General features: G+C 39.5%; 1 protein-coding gene across 1 annotated transcript in view; it reads left to right on the forward strand.

The window, feature by feature from the left end:
* Nucleotides 1-18,578, forward strand: part of ROS1 (ROS proto-oncogene 1, receptor tyrosine kinase) — a gene marked incomplete at its 5' end in the record, with an annotated part of 105,732 nt that overhangs the window by 37,204 nt on the left and 49,950 nt on the right. Inside the window, 6 exons of the mRNA XM_084228398.1 lie at nt 2,216-2,407; nt 13,409-13,509; nt 14,631-14,845; nt 15,161-15,321; nt 15,695-15,839; nt 17,872-18,134. Coding sequence (XP_084084524.1) covers nt 2,216-2,407; nt 13,409-13,509; nt 14,631-14,845; nt 15,161-15,321; nt 15,695-15,839; nt 17,872-18,134 — 1,077 coding nt within the window. The remainder of the gene's footprint in view (nt 1-2,215; nt 2,408-13,408; nt 13,510-14,630; nt 14,846-15,160; nt 15,322-15,694; nt 15,840-17,871; nt 18,135-18,578) is intronic.

Genomic DNA, 18,578 nt, shown 5'->3' on the forward strand with positions numbered 1-18,578 from the left:
TTTCACTATTTGATATAGTAGTTATATATTTTCAATAATATCTTAAAAGAAATTTGAGGGCCTCCCTGGTGGCGCAGCGGTAGAGCGCTGGGTTGCGAAGCTGCCCGCAGCCTCTGGCACCAGTTCAATCCCTGGCTGCTCCCCGGCCACTGGAGGAGGGTCCCACATGGCGTGCAGACCTGTCCTGCCGCCCACTGCTCCCCTCAGCAGTGTACTTCAGTCCTTCTGCCTGCTCTGCTCCCCGCTCTGGCTCTGGTGAATTCTCTCACCCTCCCACGCTTCTGACTGTACCCAGTGCTTATATAAACAAAACAAACAAACAAACAAACAAAAATGCCTCTATTAAAAAAAAAAAAGAAATTTATTGAAATGTTCATATGTGGGTCAGTATTCAGAGAAAGATGGTTCCATAGACGTGGTTAAAGGAAACCAAGTGAAGGGACAGTTGTCAAAGGTGGGGAGAGGGCTAAAGAAATGATGAAAGGATGGTGAAGCATGCCTTGGGCTAGGGAACTTGGAAAGATGTAACTACCTTGAGGTATAAAGGGGCAAGGGCAAGAAGGGCAAGAATCTGGGGAGGATTGTGTAAGAGTCTCCGACATGAAACCCGAGCACACCAAAATGTGTGTCTGGCAAGGAGTAATCTGGGGAAATAAACACTCCAATCCCTCTTTCCTTCTGCCCTCTGATATTCTGCCAGTGCTTCCATTGGCTGAATCTTACTGAAGCCAGAGAACAAGTGAGCTCTCTTGAGGCAGCTCATAGATGTCAGCTTCTAGAGGCACAGAGTAGGGTGGAGAGAAGACCTGGTGAAGACATCTGTGAAGAGCACACTGAGAAGGAAAAATAGGTAATGATGCGGAAACAAGTCTGACAGATCAAGAAACATGTTACTGAAATAATTTCCTAATCTGGGGGTTGTTTGTTGTCCATTTATTTATTCAATTCAATGACCACTTATCTATTACTAATGTTGATGGCTTTGTGAGTAGGCATAGTTGGGAATATAAATAGGCATATATTTGTTCTTTTTAATAAAGATTATTAGTGTTGTGGAGGTATAATTCACATACAATAAAGTTCACCCTTTTGTTGTAGAAAATGCAGAGAATTAGTATGCTCAGTGTTGTGTGCTATCACCACTTGTCCCTACTTTCTTCATCAGCTAAATTACCTATTAAAATAGAAGCATACAAAACCAAGTACTTAGAAGCAAAGTAATGTAGTATGAATTCATAAGTGCCAACATTATGCAAGCAGGAGGGACTTGAGTGAGGTTAGTCAGAGAATGTTCCCTAAAATGGGTAAGTTTAAAATTAGTTTTAAAGGAGGAATTGGAAGGAAAGATATTCATGTTGGTATCAAGTATTTGTTCCATCTTACAAAACTGTTCAGCTTCAGAAGAATAACTTTTATGAAGCCAGTTTACTCGTGAAGTAGGAAATAAAAATCCCTTATAGACTTATTGTTGGGGGTGATAAGAACTAGTATTTTAAAAGTAAATAGGTACAATGGCTAGCATATTACAGTACTCTAATGGCAGTAATATTAGGAAAATATACTCAAGGAAAGGAGCAAGTATAGACATCATTTACCAGGATGTACACAACTTTGGGAATCCAGTCAAATGCATTCTAATTCAGCAGTGTTTTCATTGTTGGGTGTATTAGGAAGAGCAAGTATTTAAACTCAAAATCAATTTACCTCCCTTTACTATAGTGATATAAAGAGATAATTTGCTTGAGGGCAGATACCATGACTGTTTTGTTTCTTAACACACTATCCAGCATATAGGGTTAATAATTTTTGTGGCTGCATAAGTGAATGAATGCGATTACAAATGGTTACAATAAAAATCAATAAATGATTGAATAGGGGCCTCCCGGTGGCGAAAGGGGTTAGTCACAGCATTGTGAAGCTGTCCACTGCCACTGCAGCACAAGTTTGATCCCCATCCGGGGAGGAGACCCACATGGCACAGCAGACCTCTCTTGACTCGCCTGCTGCTCCCCTTAGCAGTGTATTTCTATAGATTCACCTGTCCTGCTTCTCACTCTGTTTCTGGTGAATCCTCTTATCCCCTGCACCTCTGGCCTACACCTCACCTCCTCTTGCATACATAAATAAATCTTTAAAAAAATAAATGATTGAATAAATTCAGAAATAATGATGTTATTTGAAAATTCTTAACTGACCACACTGTTATGTTTTATAGATACAAAGGCAGTCTTTGTTGACAGGACATACCGACATTGTGACTCATGTGAAGTTGTTGGTGAATGATATGGTGGTGGATTCAGTTGGAGGATTTCTATATTGGACCACACTATATTCAGTTGAAAGTACCCGACTAAATGGGGAAAGTTCCCTGATACTACAGGCACAGCCTTGGTTTTCTGGGAAAAAGGTAACACACTAAAAATGAGATCTGATCATGTAGTAATACTTAACAGTGCTGTTGTATAGTTACGGTAATAGTGTCTTTGCTTGTGAATAGTTAAGGTAGAATCTGAAGGAAATACAGTGACAGTAAGATCTTGGTATAACCAAAATTCCTCTAAGTTTTGTAAATGTTTAAAAATGAAATATAATAGTGAGTCTTTTATAATTTGCTTTCTCTTGACTGAACCTACACTTAAAAGCATTTTAATTTCTGGCTTTTTATATTCTTTAGGAATCTATTGACTATTTTAGGGCTTCTTATTGAGTGGTGATTAGGTGTTTTAATAGTTCAAAATCAATTTTGCTCTAAAAACTGCTCCTAGGCCACAATTTCATTTGTTTCATTATTTAAAAAAATGAGAATATTAACAATTGTCCTACTTTTAGTGTTGCTGTGAAGATTAAATGGGATGATGGGAAGTAGTGAGGATGGTTCCAAGCTCATGGTTACTAATCAGTAGTTAATCTCATTATTGTAACACCATGTGAAAAGCATAACTGGTATAGGAATGCCTCTAAAAAAAAAAGTTTTTATTTCCTCAACTTCTAGAAGCACTACTTATATTTCTTGAAACTTTTTAGGTACACTCTAGCTCCCCCTGTAAATTTTTTAATTTTATTTTTTGTCATAGTAGTAATGTATGTTTGCAGTAGGAAATTTAGAAATTACAGAAACAAGCTCTGAGAAATAAATCACTCAAATTATTGCTACCTGGGATATTACATTAAAAAAATTTAGTCATTTTTTTCTGTTGACACAGGTAAAATACACATAACGAAGTTATATTAGATCTTCACAAACAAATAAATTGTTGAGTCGCTTGCTACCAAGTTCCATAGGATATATGGGCAATAATTCCTAGGATATTTAAAGACAACTGATTTTCATATGCAGATTTCAACACAGATATTTAAAAGAAATAGAAATTTATGTACCTGTAGTGAGGCAACCAGGAGCAGGGTGGGCAGGAGCCGCGCAGCCCCCTGTGAATCTTTCTCTGGCATTGTCTTCTGGTCTCTTCCTCTTGCAGCTGTCTCTTGTCTCCTATGCGTTCTGCCACAGCCGGCCTGAGTGATGACGCTCTGATATTCTCAGCCTCAAGGCTCAGGTGTGCACACTTGCGCATGCTCACACCATACTGCACGTATCCACAATCAGGCGTGCGTACCTAGAGCCAGACTCCCAATCACCGCCTGCTTTCAGGCCGCAGGTGATAGCCACAAAGGCCAACAGCGCAAAAGCCTGACCATCACTTACCCTACAGTACCACAGAGATTAATTACTCCTGTCAAATAAGGGAAGGATCCCTTAATTCTACTTTGGAGCCACCAGAGTCTGAAGAAAGTCTATTTCTTATGTCTCATTAATAAATGTTAAGTCAGGGGGCGGAGCAACATGGCGGCGAGGAGACGCTGCGAGTAAGATCTCCCATTAAAAAAAAGTTAATAGGGAGGAAAAGCGGCAGGTCCCAGTGAGAACTGGGACACGGAAGATAAACGGGTGACTCCAGCAAACTGCCCGAAGAAGAAAGTGGCCATAAAAGAGGACCAGAAGGGAGGGAAGCGCAGAACCCTGCTCCCCTCCCCCGCCCACAAAGGCGGCACTCTCCGACCAGCAGAGAGGAGGGAAACAACAAACCAAAACGGCCAACAAGAACAAAGGACGCAGCAAGCGGGACTGTGAGTGGAAAGGAACTATTGCAGCCACCACAACCCATGAACGGGAGCTGAGGCGAACCCTGCAGGATTCGCCGCTGCGGTGAGCGAACGGCTCCGGGCGCCATTAGAGAAGAACAAAGACCCCGGGAGACGCGCGCACACAGCCCGGGCTGCCGGTAAGCTTGCGCGGATAGCGGCGTGCTCAGCGCGCTTGAAAAGCAAGTGCAGACCGGGATAGCGGCTGCCCAGGTCCCCGCGCCTGCGACCTAGGCTTGGGAGACGACCTAGGCTTGCGGGGAGATGCTCGGAGGTCCTCACTGAGGTGAAGGTCCCTCCCTGAGTAAGCAGGAACCAGGCGCCCAGGCACGGGAGCAGTGCAAAAGGCGCCATTCCCGCGCCACTGAACTGGGCTACAGCCCGCGTCCTGGAACTGAGGGCTTTGGAACTGAGACCCGGGGCACGAAATTAGGGGCGTGGGTTCCCCACGACGGTGGGGCACAAGGCAGACACAGCACCCCAAAGCCGTTGAGGTGTACCCTACCATCCCCGCTCTGCTCCCTGTCCCACGGGGTGGAAAATCAGCTCCCCAAGGGCTCTAGGAGAGATCTCTGGCGCCACCTAGCGACTTGAAGCCAGCAGAGGCTCCTGAAGGAGCTAGTGGCCAGCTGGGGAGTTAGCCCACACCCGGCCCCTTCCGAACAAGTAGTCTGAGCCCACAGGGAGAGCGAGCACCCACAGCCAGGGCAGACCAGGCACGCAGAAGAGTGTGCCTGACACCGGACGCGCAGGGAGTGTGTCCCACATCACCATTTTAGAACAGGGACATTTCTTCAGTAAAGACTACCTGCAGAAGGCTTCCTCAGGAGCCAGAGGTGAGCGGGGGAATTTCGCCCACGACAGACCCCCTCTGGCCTTCAGTCCAAGCCCAGAAGGGGAGCAGGAACCTACCGCTGGGGCAGACCAGGCGCACAGGGGAGTGTGTCCCCATATCGACATTTTAGGACAGGGACCTTTCTCCAATAAAGACTGCTTGAAACTGACAGATGACTCCTGGAGGAACCAGAGGGGAGCAGAGAAGCTCACCCAAGATGCCGGCCAGTCCCAACAACACGGTGTCCCAACGCATACGGTAAATTAGAAAACAGACAGTAGGGAGGAGAAGAACCACACGCAACCTAGCAACTCTCCAGAGAAAAAGCACACCACAAAAAGAAAACCAGCCCCCAGATTGCAACGACAGTAACTTGGAAGAACTTCTGAGCCTTCCAGAAAGGGAATATAAAATTGCCGTGATTAAAAAACTGACAGAAGTCATAAAGGAAAACAATGATAAGGGAAAAATAATCAACGATCAGAAGAATGAAATTGAGTCCCTAAAGAGGGAAGTAAAAGAAATGCAGGAGATCAAAGAATTAGTGGAAGAACTAAAGAATTCTGGGAAAAGCAATGAAAGCAGAATTGATGAAATGGAAGAACGAATAAGTGCTCTTGAAGACACAGAAATAAAAAGAACCAAAACAGAAAAGGAAAGAGAAGTACGAAGGAAAAAGAATGAAGAAAGACTTCGGGAACTATCTGACTCCATGAGGAAAGGAAATATAAGAGTTATAGGAATACCAGAAGGAGAGGAGAGAGAAGTAGGAACAGAGAAAATATTCAAAGAGATAATTGAAGAGAACTTCCCAAATGTGAAGAAGGAGCTGAAAATTGATATACAAGAAGCAAGAAGAACACCAAACTTCCACGACAAAAGAAAAAATACAGCAAGACACATAATAGTAAAGCTCCCTAGAATCCAGGACAAGGAAAAAATAATGAAGCTGGCAAGAGGGAAGAAACAGATAACATTCAAAGGAAAGCAAATCAGGCTGACATCAGACTTCTCCGAAGAAACACTACAGGCAAGGAGAGAGTGGAGGGACATAGTCAACAGACTCCAAGAAAACAGATGCCAACCAAGAATACTCTATCCCGCAAAGCTCTCCTTCCTCTTTGAAGAAAGAATATGGACCTTCCCAGACAAACAGAAACTCCGGAATTTCATTGCAACTAAACCCCCACTCCAAAAAATACTACAAGGAGTCCTAAAGCCAGAACCTCAGAGGGACGAATAACAATGAAAGAAGGCCAAAAAATAAAAAAAAGTTATTAAAAGAATAAATAAATAAAATCAAAGGAAAGACAAACACAATGGCAAATACAGATGTTAACATATCAATATTAACTCTAACTGTAAATGGACTAAACTCTTCAATAAAAAGACACAGAGTTGCATCCTGGATTAACAAACAAAACCCAACCTTTTGCTGTCTCCAGGAAACACATTTAGCTACAAAAGATAAAAATAGGCTCAAAGTTAAAGGATGGAAAACAATCCTACAAGCAAATGGACCAAAAAAGAAAGCAGGAACAGCTATACTTATATCAGATAAAACAGATTTCAAACTCAAAAAGATAAAAAGAGACCCCAATGGTCACTACATTATGATCAAGGGGACAATACTTCAAGAAGAAATAACACTCATTAACATATACTCACCAAACGAAGGAGCACCAAAATATATCAGACAACTGTTGTCCTCTCTGAAAACAGACATCAGAGAAAACACATACGTAGTGGCAGACTTCAACACACCACTATCAACAATGGATAGATCAACAAGACAAAAAATAAGTAAAGAAACCAAAGCTCTAAATAAGGACCTAGAGCAATTGGGCTTAACAGACATCTATAGAACACTAAACCCCCAAAAAACGGAGTACACATTTTTCTCAAGCGCACACGGATCATTCTCCAGGATCGATCACATACTGGGGCACAAGACAAACATCAACAGATACACCAAGATTGAAATCATATCAACCATCTTTTCTGACCATGAAGGCATCAAACTAGAAATAAACCATAAAAAGAAGGCAAGGAACTTTCCTACCTCATGGAGATTAAAAACCACACTACTGGAAGACCACTGGACTAAGGAGGAGATCAAATAAGAAATTAAAAAATTTTTTGAATTGAACGACAAGGAGGACACCAATATCCTAAATGTATGGGATGCAGCAAAAGCAGTAATAAGAGGAAAATATATAGCAATAGAAGCTCACATCAAGAAACAAGAAAGAACTCAAAGAAACAACCTAATCTCGAAGCTCAAAGATCTAGAAAAAGAACAACAAAAAAACCCCAAAACCAGTAGAAGAAAAGAAATAATAAAAACCAAAGCAGAAATAAATGAAATTGAAACTAAAAAAACAATCCAAAAGATCAATGAAACCAAGAGCTGGTTCTTTGAAAAAATCAATAAAATAGACAAACCCCTAGCCAGGCTCACAAAGGAAAAAAGGGAGAAAGCACAAATAAACAGGATCATCAATGAAAGAGGGGAAATCACAACGGACACAGCAGAAATCAAAAGAATAATCAGTAACTACTATGAACAGTTATATGGAAACAAGTTTAACAATCTAGAGGAGATGGACAAATTCCTACAACTCTACAATCACCCAAAGCTAGATAAAGAAGAAATAGAACACCTAAACAGACCAATTACAATTAGCAAAATTGAAATGGTAATCAAAAACCTCCCCAAAAACAAAAGCCCAGGACCTGATGGATTTACAAATGAATTCTACCAAACATTCAGAGACGAATTAGTGCCTATCCTTCACAAACTCTTCCAAAAAATTGAGAAGGAAGGGACAATACCAAACACGTTCTATGAAGCCAACATTACACTAATACCAAAACCGAACAAGGACAACACAAAAAAGGAAAACTACAGGCCAATCTCCCTAATGAACACTGATGCAAAAATCCTCAATAAAATTTTAGCTATCAGAATCCAACAATGTATCCATAAGATAATTCACCACGACCAAGTAGGATTCATTCCAGGGGCACAAGGATGGTTTAACATCCGAAAATCAATCAACGTTATCCAACACATCAACAAAAAGAAATATAAAAACCATATGATAATATCAATAGATGCTGAGAAAGCTTTCGACAAAGTGCAACACCCATTCATGATAAAAGCCCTTGAAATTCTTGGGATACAAGGAACATACCTCAACATCATAAAGGCCATCTATGACAAGCCAACAGCCAGTATCATTCTCAATGGTGAAAAGCTGAAAGCAATTCCATTAAGATCTGGAACAAGACAAGGATGTCCACTCTCACCACTGCTTTTCAATATAATACTGGAAGTCCTAGCCAGGGCAATAAGACAAGAGAAAGACATCCAAGGAATCCAAATAGGAAAAGAAGAAGTCAAACTATCACTATTTGCAGACGATATGATATTATACATAGAGAACCCCAAAAACTCCACAGAAAAGCTAATTCAACTCATCAATCAGTTCAGTAAAGTGGCAGGATACAAAATCAACACGCAAAAGTCAGTAGCCTTCCTATACACAAACAATAAATCTGAAGAAGAAGAAATCAAAAAAACCATCCCTTTTGTTATTGAAACAAAAAAAATCAAATATTTGGGAATAAATCTAACAAAAGAGGTAAAGGACCTATACAAAGAAAACTATAAAACACTGTTAAAAGAAATAGAAGAAGACACAAAGAAATGGAGAGACATCCCCTGCTCATGGATTGGAAGAATAAACATTATTAAAATGGCCATCCTTCCAAAAGCAATATACAGATTCAATGCGATTCCAATCCAAATTTCAATGTCATTCTTCAAAGAAATAGAACAATTATTGATGAAATTCATATGGAATCACAAAAAACCCCGAATAGCCAAAGCTCTCCTGAAAAAAAAAGAAGGGAATGGAGGCATTACACTCCCAGACTTCAAACTATACTACAAAGCCATAATCATCAAAACTGCATGGTATTGGAACAAGAACAGACATACAGACCAATGGAATCGAATAGAAAATCCAGAAATAAACCCACAGATTTATGGTCAACTAATCTTTGACAAAGGAGCAAAGACTATGCATTGGAGCAAAGAAAGTTTGTTCAATAAATGGTGCTGGGAAAACTGGGTCGCTACATGCAAAAGAATGAAGCTTGACCACTACCTCACACCATACACAAAAATCAACTCAAAATGGATTAAAGAACTAGACATAAGACCTGAAACCATAAAATACATAGAAGGAAATATAGGCGAAACACTACGTGATTTGCACATCAAAGACATCTTTACAGACACATCACCCAAAGCAGTGATAGTGAAGGCAAAGATAAACAGCTGGGACTACATCAAATTAAAGAGCTTCTGCACAGCAAAAGAGACAATAACAAAAACAAAGAGAAACCCCACCAACTGGGAGAACATTTTTGCACCCAACACTAATGATAAAGGACTGATCACAAAAATCTGCAAAGAGCTGATGAGACTCAACAACAACAAAGAAAAGAATCCAGTCAAAAAATGGGCAGAAGAGCTAAAAAGAAACTTCTCTGAAGAGGAAATGCAAATGGCCAACAGGCATATGAAAAAATGTTCAACATCACTTGTCATCAGGGAAATGCAAATCAAAACTACCATGAGATACCATCTTACACCAGTGAGAATGGCACATATTAAAAAAACTAGCAACAACAAATGTTGGCGAGGGTGTGGAGAAAAAGGAACTCTTCTGCACTGTTGGTGGGAGTGCAAACTGGTCCAACCACTGTGGAAAGCTGTGTGGAGATTTCTGGACCTACTAAACATAGAGCTTCCATATGATCCAGCAATTCCACTCCTAGATATTTACCCAAAGGACACAGAAACATCAATTCCAAAGAACACCTGCACCCCTATGTTTATAGCAGCACTGTTTACAATAGCTAAGCTTTGGAAACAACCCAAATGCCCAAAAATAGATGACTGGATCAAGAAGATGTGGTACATATACACCATGGAATATTACTCAGCATTCAAATAAGATAAACACATGCAATTTGCAGCAACATGGATGGCGCTGGAAGGGATCATGCTCAGCGAAATAAGCCAAAAAGAAAAAGAAAAATACCGGATGGTCTCACTCATAGCAGGAATCTAGAAAACTTAAATAAGGGACCAGGAAAATGAATAACTATAAGAAAGTGAAAATCAAAATCAACAAAAAACTATGAACCAGAGACACTTTTAGGGGGGCGGGGGCGGGAGGGGAGGGATTGGGGTCAGAATGGGGGGGCTGCAATTGTATGGGGAATATAACAATAAAATTTATTATAAAAAATGTTAAGTCAAAGTATTTTAATTTTTGTAAAAGCATACTTAAAAATACTGTTATATTAAGAGTAACTTCCTGTCCACTCCCAGGGCTTTGTCAGTAATCTCTCACTGCTCTGATCTAACTTTTGAGATATTTTCACTCAGGAGAGCACTAGAGTGATTATGGAGATGTTTCTGTAAATGAGTGAGTCAGATTTTTTCAGCATGTTTGGAGGCAATACTCTTTCTTTAAATTTCCCAAATCCTCTCACAGACTAGCAAGTGTTGCTGTTTGTGTAAATCAGTCTTGGTTCCAGGTGTGAGGAATCTGTCTCTACTAACACTAGTGGTTGTTTTGAAGGCAACACATTTGGCACCAAGCAAAACTCCTTATGTTGCTGACATCACTTTTGTATGTCACTCACATTTTATCATGGAGTTCTAAGATAGTTTGCAACCAGCAGGTATAATCAATATGGTTGGCCAATTATTACTCAAAACGTACAGTACTTGTGTGATGAAGAGACAATAAAATGAGATATTTATCTAAAGTGAAAAGATACTTTTTGCCATGGATCAGGCTCATAGTGTGTGTGTATATATCTCTATATATCTATATATATATCATATGTATAAGTCATAGTACATTTAACCATAGGATTAAACTTCAAAGTTTTATTTTAGATAAGATAAATTATTTCTAAGGACGAGGTTCATTATATATATCAATGGTTACCAAAAAGGTTATGGAATACCTTCTGATTCTATTTAAACATGGGCCCAAATGACTGATGCAAAGGAATGGGGTAATGACCTGACACCTGAATTTTACTTATAGTTTAGATAGTTTGTTGTACTCCAGCAAATGGATTGGACAATCTTCTTTGTAAGGAGAAAAAAATAGAAATAGTGTGTAATTTGGGAAACCTCGGTGCATCTCATCATAAATCAGTAAACAGTATTAACATGATGTCCCTTTTAATTAGAAAAATCATCGGAATGTCTCTCTTAGCTTTAAACAAGGACATGATTCAATTCCCAAAGGTTGGGAATTGTTAGAATAGTTTTTTTGGCAAAAGAAAGTCATTTATGACAAGTAAAGTGTCTTAATAGTCATTAAGTCTAGGATTATTTCTTTGCATAAGGTTTTGGATAAATTGTCAGCAAGTATTTTTAGCTCTTTTATGCCTTATTGTATTCTTACTACATTTTCCAGTGGCCTCTTGATTTTTGTCTATATGTTGCTGTATCTTGCTAAAGGGGTAATCCTTTAATGCTACCTGATACGCTGCAGCCTCTATGTCGGCTATATAGACACTACACTATGGTCAAGTCGGAGTCCTGCCAATCTCAGCTTATTCAAAAAATACCAATAAAGCTAAAGAAAGTAAAAAGATCCCTTGGATCATAAGTTCTATTTCATGCACTCTGTTTATAGGAGAACAGTCTTTCCTCAGGTCTTGCCTAGACAACTGGATAAAATTATGACATGGATTGTATCAGGAGGACAACTAAGAGTAACAAATAATTTTCAGGTGTCAGCTGGAAATAGAACTTTACATGCAGATGATTCTATCCAAGTATAACACTTAAAATCCTGTGTATATTGTATTTTTCAAGTGTATCAGAATGTTTTAGTTGTAATTAGCAGAAAACACAATTTGAAATAATTTAAAACATTGGTTCTTGAACTTGGCTGCACCTTAGAATGATTTAGGGAATTAAAAGACACACTAGAGAACAAAATTTAATAGGATGCATTCTGGCAGTTGAAAATGTGAAATGTGAAAAAAACCCATAGGTGACTCTAATGTGCAGCAATGTTTGAGAACAACCAATTTGAGCAATATTGAAGCTGATAGATTTACGTGGCTGAAGAGTTCAGAGTTATGGTCATAGTTAGTGGGCAGACTGAAAGACATCCAGAGACTCCCAAACCTACACACTCTGATGGGGTTCTGCCATCCACCACATGAAAGACAAAGCATATTCATAGCGTGTAAGAACTTTAACTGAATAGTTTGCCCAGAGACAGAAGAAAAGAAATGGTAATAGGGCCTCCCCTGGTGGCCCAGCGGTTGAGGGCTGGGCTGTGCGCAGCCTCTGCAGTGCAGGTTCAATCCCCGGCCACCAGCGAGGGTCCCACACGGTACGCAGACTTCTGCCATGCCTGCTGCTCCTCTCAGCAGTGTTCTTCGTCATTCTGCCTGTTCTGTTCCCCGCTCTGGCTCTGGTAAATTCTCTTACCCTCCTGCTCTTCTGACTGTACCCAGTGCTTGTATTAAAAAAAAATTAATAATAAATGGTAATAGTTTCCTAATGAAACACTCAAAGTTGCCCATCCCCTTGTGTGTAAATGTGCAGTCAAACAAGGTTGGTCCGAAGTGGGTCTGCTGAACGCCAAAGCTTGCCATCAGTCTAAGGTACCTGCTGGCAGGGAACCATAGGAAAGGGGCAGAAGAAACCAGTAAGCAAGATAAAGGTTTGCATTGTCAGCCTCCCCAGGTGTCTCTCACGCACATCCCTTCCAAGTGTCTTTATATGTCTCCATTCCATGTGTCTCCTTCCATGGCCCCCAAGTCCCTGGTGCAAGTCTAAAGCTGAGAAATAAGCAGGACTTCACATGTCTCCCACGTGTCTCCTTGAAGACATCTCTTCTCAGTATTCTAAGTCCTCTCTAGCTTACCTTCACCATTCTGCTCTAGTCTTCATTAGGTGGGGCCAAGGAACATGGAACCTCTCCTTTTTATGGAGATCCCTCTCTGGAACACTTGTTCTTGATTCAGTAAGACCTGGAGTGTGGTTGAGAATTTGTATTTATAGCAAGTTCCCAGATGATGGGGATGCTACTGATCCTTGAATCAAATTTCGAGAACCATAGAGCTAAGCATATAGCTGCGAATAGCAAATAGTCCTTGCCTTTTGGAGATTCTTAGGAAATCAGTGTATAGACCTAAAGACAGCATGTTACACATAATCACATAATTTTTATATTCAGTGAAAGATAAAAATAACTAAAAGTATTATTCCAAAGAGGCCATTAAGGAGAACTCTATAGCTTGAGTGTGACTTGTTCACAAAGGTATACTTCAAATATGTATTTGATTTGTTTTCATATTATATTTTCTATTTAGGTAATTGCTCTAACTTTAGATCTCAGTGACGGGCTCCTGTATTGGTTGGTTCAAGATAGTCAATGTATTCATCTGTACACAGCAGTTCTTCGAGGGCAAAGGTAAGTAATATTCCCTGAAGCCAGTCCGTTGGGAATAAGAGAATGACTTGATATTCAGTTACAAATGATTTTGCATGAAAGTTCATTTATTCTTTTAATAAATATATTAATTATCCATTTTGTGGCATGCATTGTACTTGTGAGGAAAGATAAATTTGTGAGCAACTAATTATAGTAGAATACGGTGAATACTATGATGAAGTATAGAGAGAATACAGTGGAAACCCTAATAAAAAAACTTCTTGGTGGTGGGTGCACTATGGTGGGGGTATCCTAATATCACCTCAATTAAAAATAAATACATACATGAAAAGAAAGAATGCTTCTCAAGAGATCAGGAAGAGGGTGAAGGGTCTTTCCGTTTCTTAAGAAAGTAGAGTGTACATTATGGAGGCAAGGCAGAAATCATCCTACATGACACAAATGAAAACTGGAGAGTAGAAAAGGATCACATGAATTATCTTCTGAAACTGTATCTTCAAACTAAACCTCCTGTCCTTCTCTTGTTAGCAGTTCTACATCTTTCATATTAGCGTTAGATATTTTTTCCTGCACAGTTTTTTATACTTTTGCATATTAAAATTAGGTGTAATACACATGATATTCTATTATATCAGTTTTGACAAATGCATTTTAAGACATAGATATATCCATTGTCACAGAAATTTTCTGGTGTCCTTCCCAATAACCCCTCCCCATCCCTGCCCTTAAATTATAGCCTTCTGTGTTCTGCTAATGCAAGCAATGTAGAGATTATGGAATAAGTTCAAGCTTTGATATGATTATTGAATTAATGAATTCAGATTGTGCCTTTAAAGTAGGGTATTAGCAAAAAGCAACTATTTTTTAAAATTTTTGTAATACTCTCTTTATTGCAATATCACATTAATAAGAAAAGCTCCTATATAATTTGCTTTAGGCATACTTTCAGAAAAATGTAAATAAAAAACATAATATGGAACTAAGAATAATAACAATTATTGTTGCAAAATATTTTCTCTTTGTTTTCATATACACAAGAACATACATTTACAAAGATGTATTCTCTTCATTACTTGCATGCACTACACTAGCTCTTTCTTCACTCCAAATGCACACTAATTGGTGTCATGTTTTAACAGTGTTGGTGATCCCATCATCACAGAATTTGCAGCCTGGAGCACTTCTGAAATTTCCCAGAATGCACTGATGTACTACAGTGGTCGGCTTTTCTGGATCAATGGCTTTAGGATTATCACAGCCCAAGAAATTGGTCAGAGAACTAGTGTCTCTATTTTGGAACCAGCCAAGTTTAATCAGTTCACAATTATCCAGACATCGCTTAAGCCTCTACCAGGTACAAACTATCGTATGCCTGCATGCTCTTTGCCCTGACCCCCTGCACTTTCCGTTAAATAAATGTTTGAGTTGGCACTTTCCCCTTAAAAATTATGTTTTAAGAGAAAAAGCTCTTAGTAGTTTCTGTTGTTTATCTTGTGCTCATCTTAAGCTTAACCCAAACATAAAGCCTGAAATAATCAAACAAAGATTTTCAGGATATATTAAAGGAAAGGAAAATTTTGTTTGACTCCTGATGATTAGCTGTTTCTATTACTTTTCAATGATTATTGATAATCCTAAATTCTCCCTCTATTCTTTCTTTCTTTCATAGGGAACTTTTCCTCTACCCCTAAAGTCATCCCAGAATCTGTTCAAGAGTCTTCATTTAGGATAGAAGGAAATGCTTCAAGTTTTCAAATCCTGTGGAATGCTGCCCCGAAAGTAGATTGGGGTGTAATTTTCTACAGTGTGGAATTTAGTGCTCATTCTAAGGTATGGCATTGGTTCTTGTAACTTCCATTTCTAAAGCAGGCTATACCACTTATGTGAGTCTTGTCCCATTGATTTGGCCTTCCTTTCCCTGGTCAACCTCATCTCCTTTGTTGTTCCTCTAGCATGTGGTTGTTAAGATTACGCCTGAGGATCTTGTCTAGGGCTGGACTGGGGCTACCTTATGGTTACTGTTAGCAACTGCTGTATTAGATACATTTTAACTGGTCTTTGTGGTAAAAAGCCTAACTTAACAACATTAACATTTGCAAAATTCAAATTTTGACTTTATTTGTCAAATGTTTGGAGATTTTAATTACGCATAAATGATTTTATGATTCTCTCCCCAAGAAAATGCTTTGTGTTTTTATTTTAGTTCCTGGCTAGTGAACACCAGCCTTTACCTGTATTTACTGTGGAAGGACTGGAGCCCTATGCCTCCTTTAATCTTTCTGTCACTCCTTATACCTACTGGGGAAAGGGCCCCAAAACATCTTTATCACTTCGAGCACCTGAAACAGGTACAGGGGTTAATATATCTTTAAAAAAATGTTTTCTATCCTCTTAGAATGGAGAGTTAATATTTTTAAAGAACTTTCAGTTTTGTAGATGTGTCTGTATTCGATATCCTTTCAATAATTTTCTGAGGATTAGAATAGCATCATTAAACTAAATTTACATAATTTATTCCAAAAGAATAGTTCAAAGATGTCTTAAAGACAGTGTCACTTGATTGTTATGAAATAAAAGATGTGGAAAGATGTTTCAGGTAATTTGTGAAATGCTTCATAAAGAAAATAGATATTTAAGAACAAAGATAGTTTCTTGGAAGGTTGACTTATTGGAAAATGATTTTACTGAAGCTAGCTCCCAGTGCTTCCTAAGTGAATAACTGATGTTTAAAATTAATGTTTTTCTTTGGAATATACTTATTTTTAAGAGGATGCTAGTTGTGTTTTTATATATATTTAAAGTGCACAAAGCACATTCATATGTATCATTCCTTTATTAAACTTTTATTTATTCCTATCATGTGTCAGAAACATCATTTTATCACTTCATTTGACCTTCATTTGACCTTCACACAGATCTGAGGTAGATAGGACAGGGGTGATTATTTCAGGTATGCAATCAGAAAACAGAAGCCCAGTAGTTGCCCACTATAAAATAATTAATAAGTGACAGGACGGAGACTTGACCCATTCAGTCATTTCTTAAAATGTTGGCAAATAATAGTATCATTGATTTAATTTATATAAACTTCCTAGCATAAGACCTGGTAGGGAGTAAGAGACTCAGTCAACAGTGGTGTCCATCTACTATTGCCTCTTTTTTTGTGCTGCACATAACAGAAATAAGATAGAGATGACTGAGTAGGATAGCATAGAGTGAACAGACATGACTACTAAACCTTCACCTAGATCAAGCTACCGCAGTGTTCTAATGAAAGGTGATGCTTAGGGATTGGTGTGGCCTGGAAGGCCTTTGGGGGATGGAAACTTGAGTTGGGCCCTGAAGCGTGAAGCAAAGAGGTCTCCCATGTGAGTACAGTGTAAGGGGGTGTGGAGGTTGGATAACAATGTTAGTGCTGAACATTAAGAAGCAGTGCTATGGGAATGGGGCAGTGGGAGGGGACCATATGGAGGAGCTCTGAGGAAGAAGAGAGGCATCTAGGATGGAGGTTCTTGGAAATTGGGCAAAGAAATTGCTCTTGATTGAGAAAGAAGAAACTGATTAGAAGACAGAGAGAGACTACATTGCTTGGTTTGGCCTTAGAAAAAAATGGGGCCTCCAAGCCATATTCCTGGGATAGTTTCTCTCTCCTCGGAGGGGTGTTCAAGGTGAGAGGGGCATATTTTACCTCCTGAACATTACGTCCTAGCCATGCTGGATGGAGTCACTGCCTGCCTTCCTGGTTGCTGCCATTTCCACCGCTGGGTAAATCATTGCTAGGATGACAACAAACATTGCGTTTTATAAGGAGAATCAGTCACTGTCTGACTGTACAGGGCAAAGAAAAGAAAGATGTATATAAGTGGTAGTAAGAGGGTTTGGGGTTGGAGACAAGGAAGATTTGCTGAAATACCAGTCTAACTCCCTAAAGAAATCTATCAAGTCTTCTCTCCTGAAGGTATTTAAGAATGAGATAAAGGTCCTCCCTGGTGCCACAAGGGGTTAAGCACAGCGCTGTGAAGCTGTCTGCAGCCTCTGCAGCACAAGTTCCATCCATGGCTGGCCAGGGAGCTACCCACACAGTGCAGCAGACCTCTTCTGTCTCACCCATTGCTCCCTTCAGCAGTGTGTTTCAGTCAGTCTGCCTGTTCTGCTACCCACTTTGGCTCTGGTAAATCCTCTCACCCCCCGCAACACTGCTCCTGTACCCCAGTTTTTGTATACATAGATAAACAAATATTTTTTTTAAAAAGAATGAGAAAGATAGACCTCCACTGTCTGGAAAGATAAATATTTATTACTAAGGTGATCTACACCCTCATCAGGAGTGGTAAAAGTCAACCTTATCTTTTCTGCATTATTTGTGTCTCTGCTTTTCAGTTCCATCAGCACCAGAGAATCCCAGAATATTTGTATTACCTAGTGGAAAATACAGCAACAAGAAGGAAGTTGTGGTGGAATTTAGATGGAGTAAGCCTAAGCATGAAAATGGAGTGTTAACAAAATTTGAAATTTTCTATCGAATTTCCAACCAAAGTGAAACAAAAAAAACATTAGAAGACTGGATTGCTGTCAGTGCCCCCCCCTCAGTGATGTCCTTTCAACTAGAGGGCATGAGCGCTGGGTACACTGTTGCCTTCCAGGTATGAGAGAGTAAACAGGGATAAGGCTTTTAATAGTCTGAGTAGAAGGCTAATTGAGGGTGGGATTTTGCCATTCTGTCAGTAATTTCAGTTATACTATGATCACAGAGGCCAACTGGGCAGCAATGATATGGAGGGAGAAGAGATAACAAAAGTAAAGGACATCTTGACAACTTTCTTGTACTCAGCGTAACTTCAAATTCAATGTAAACCATTATTTTTCAACATCATAAACTATAGGCCATGTAACGGGCAGGTACTTTTTTTATATATTTGTTATTTCATTCAATCCCCCTAATGTCTGATGGCAAAGACACACCCCTGGGTGTATCAGTCACTTACTAAAGCTGCATGGCTAGGACAAGATGTGCTAAAGCCCAACTTCTAAAGTCCTTCCCACATTATCACATTGTAGCCATGAGTCATCTGTACCCCCCAGTTTGG

The sequence above is a fragment of the Talpa europaea genome, assembly GCF_964194135.1.
Source record: "Talpa europaea genome assembly, chromosome: 2".
NCBI lineage: Eukaryota > Metazoa > Chordata > Mammalia > Eulipotyphla > Talpidae > Talpa > Talpa europaea.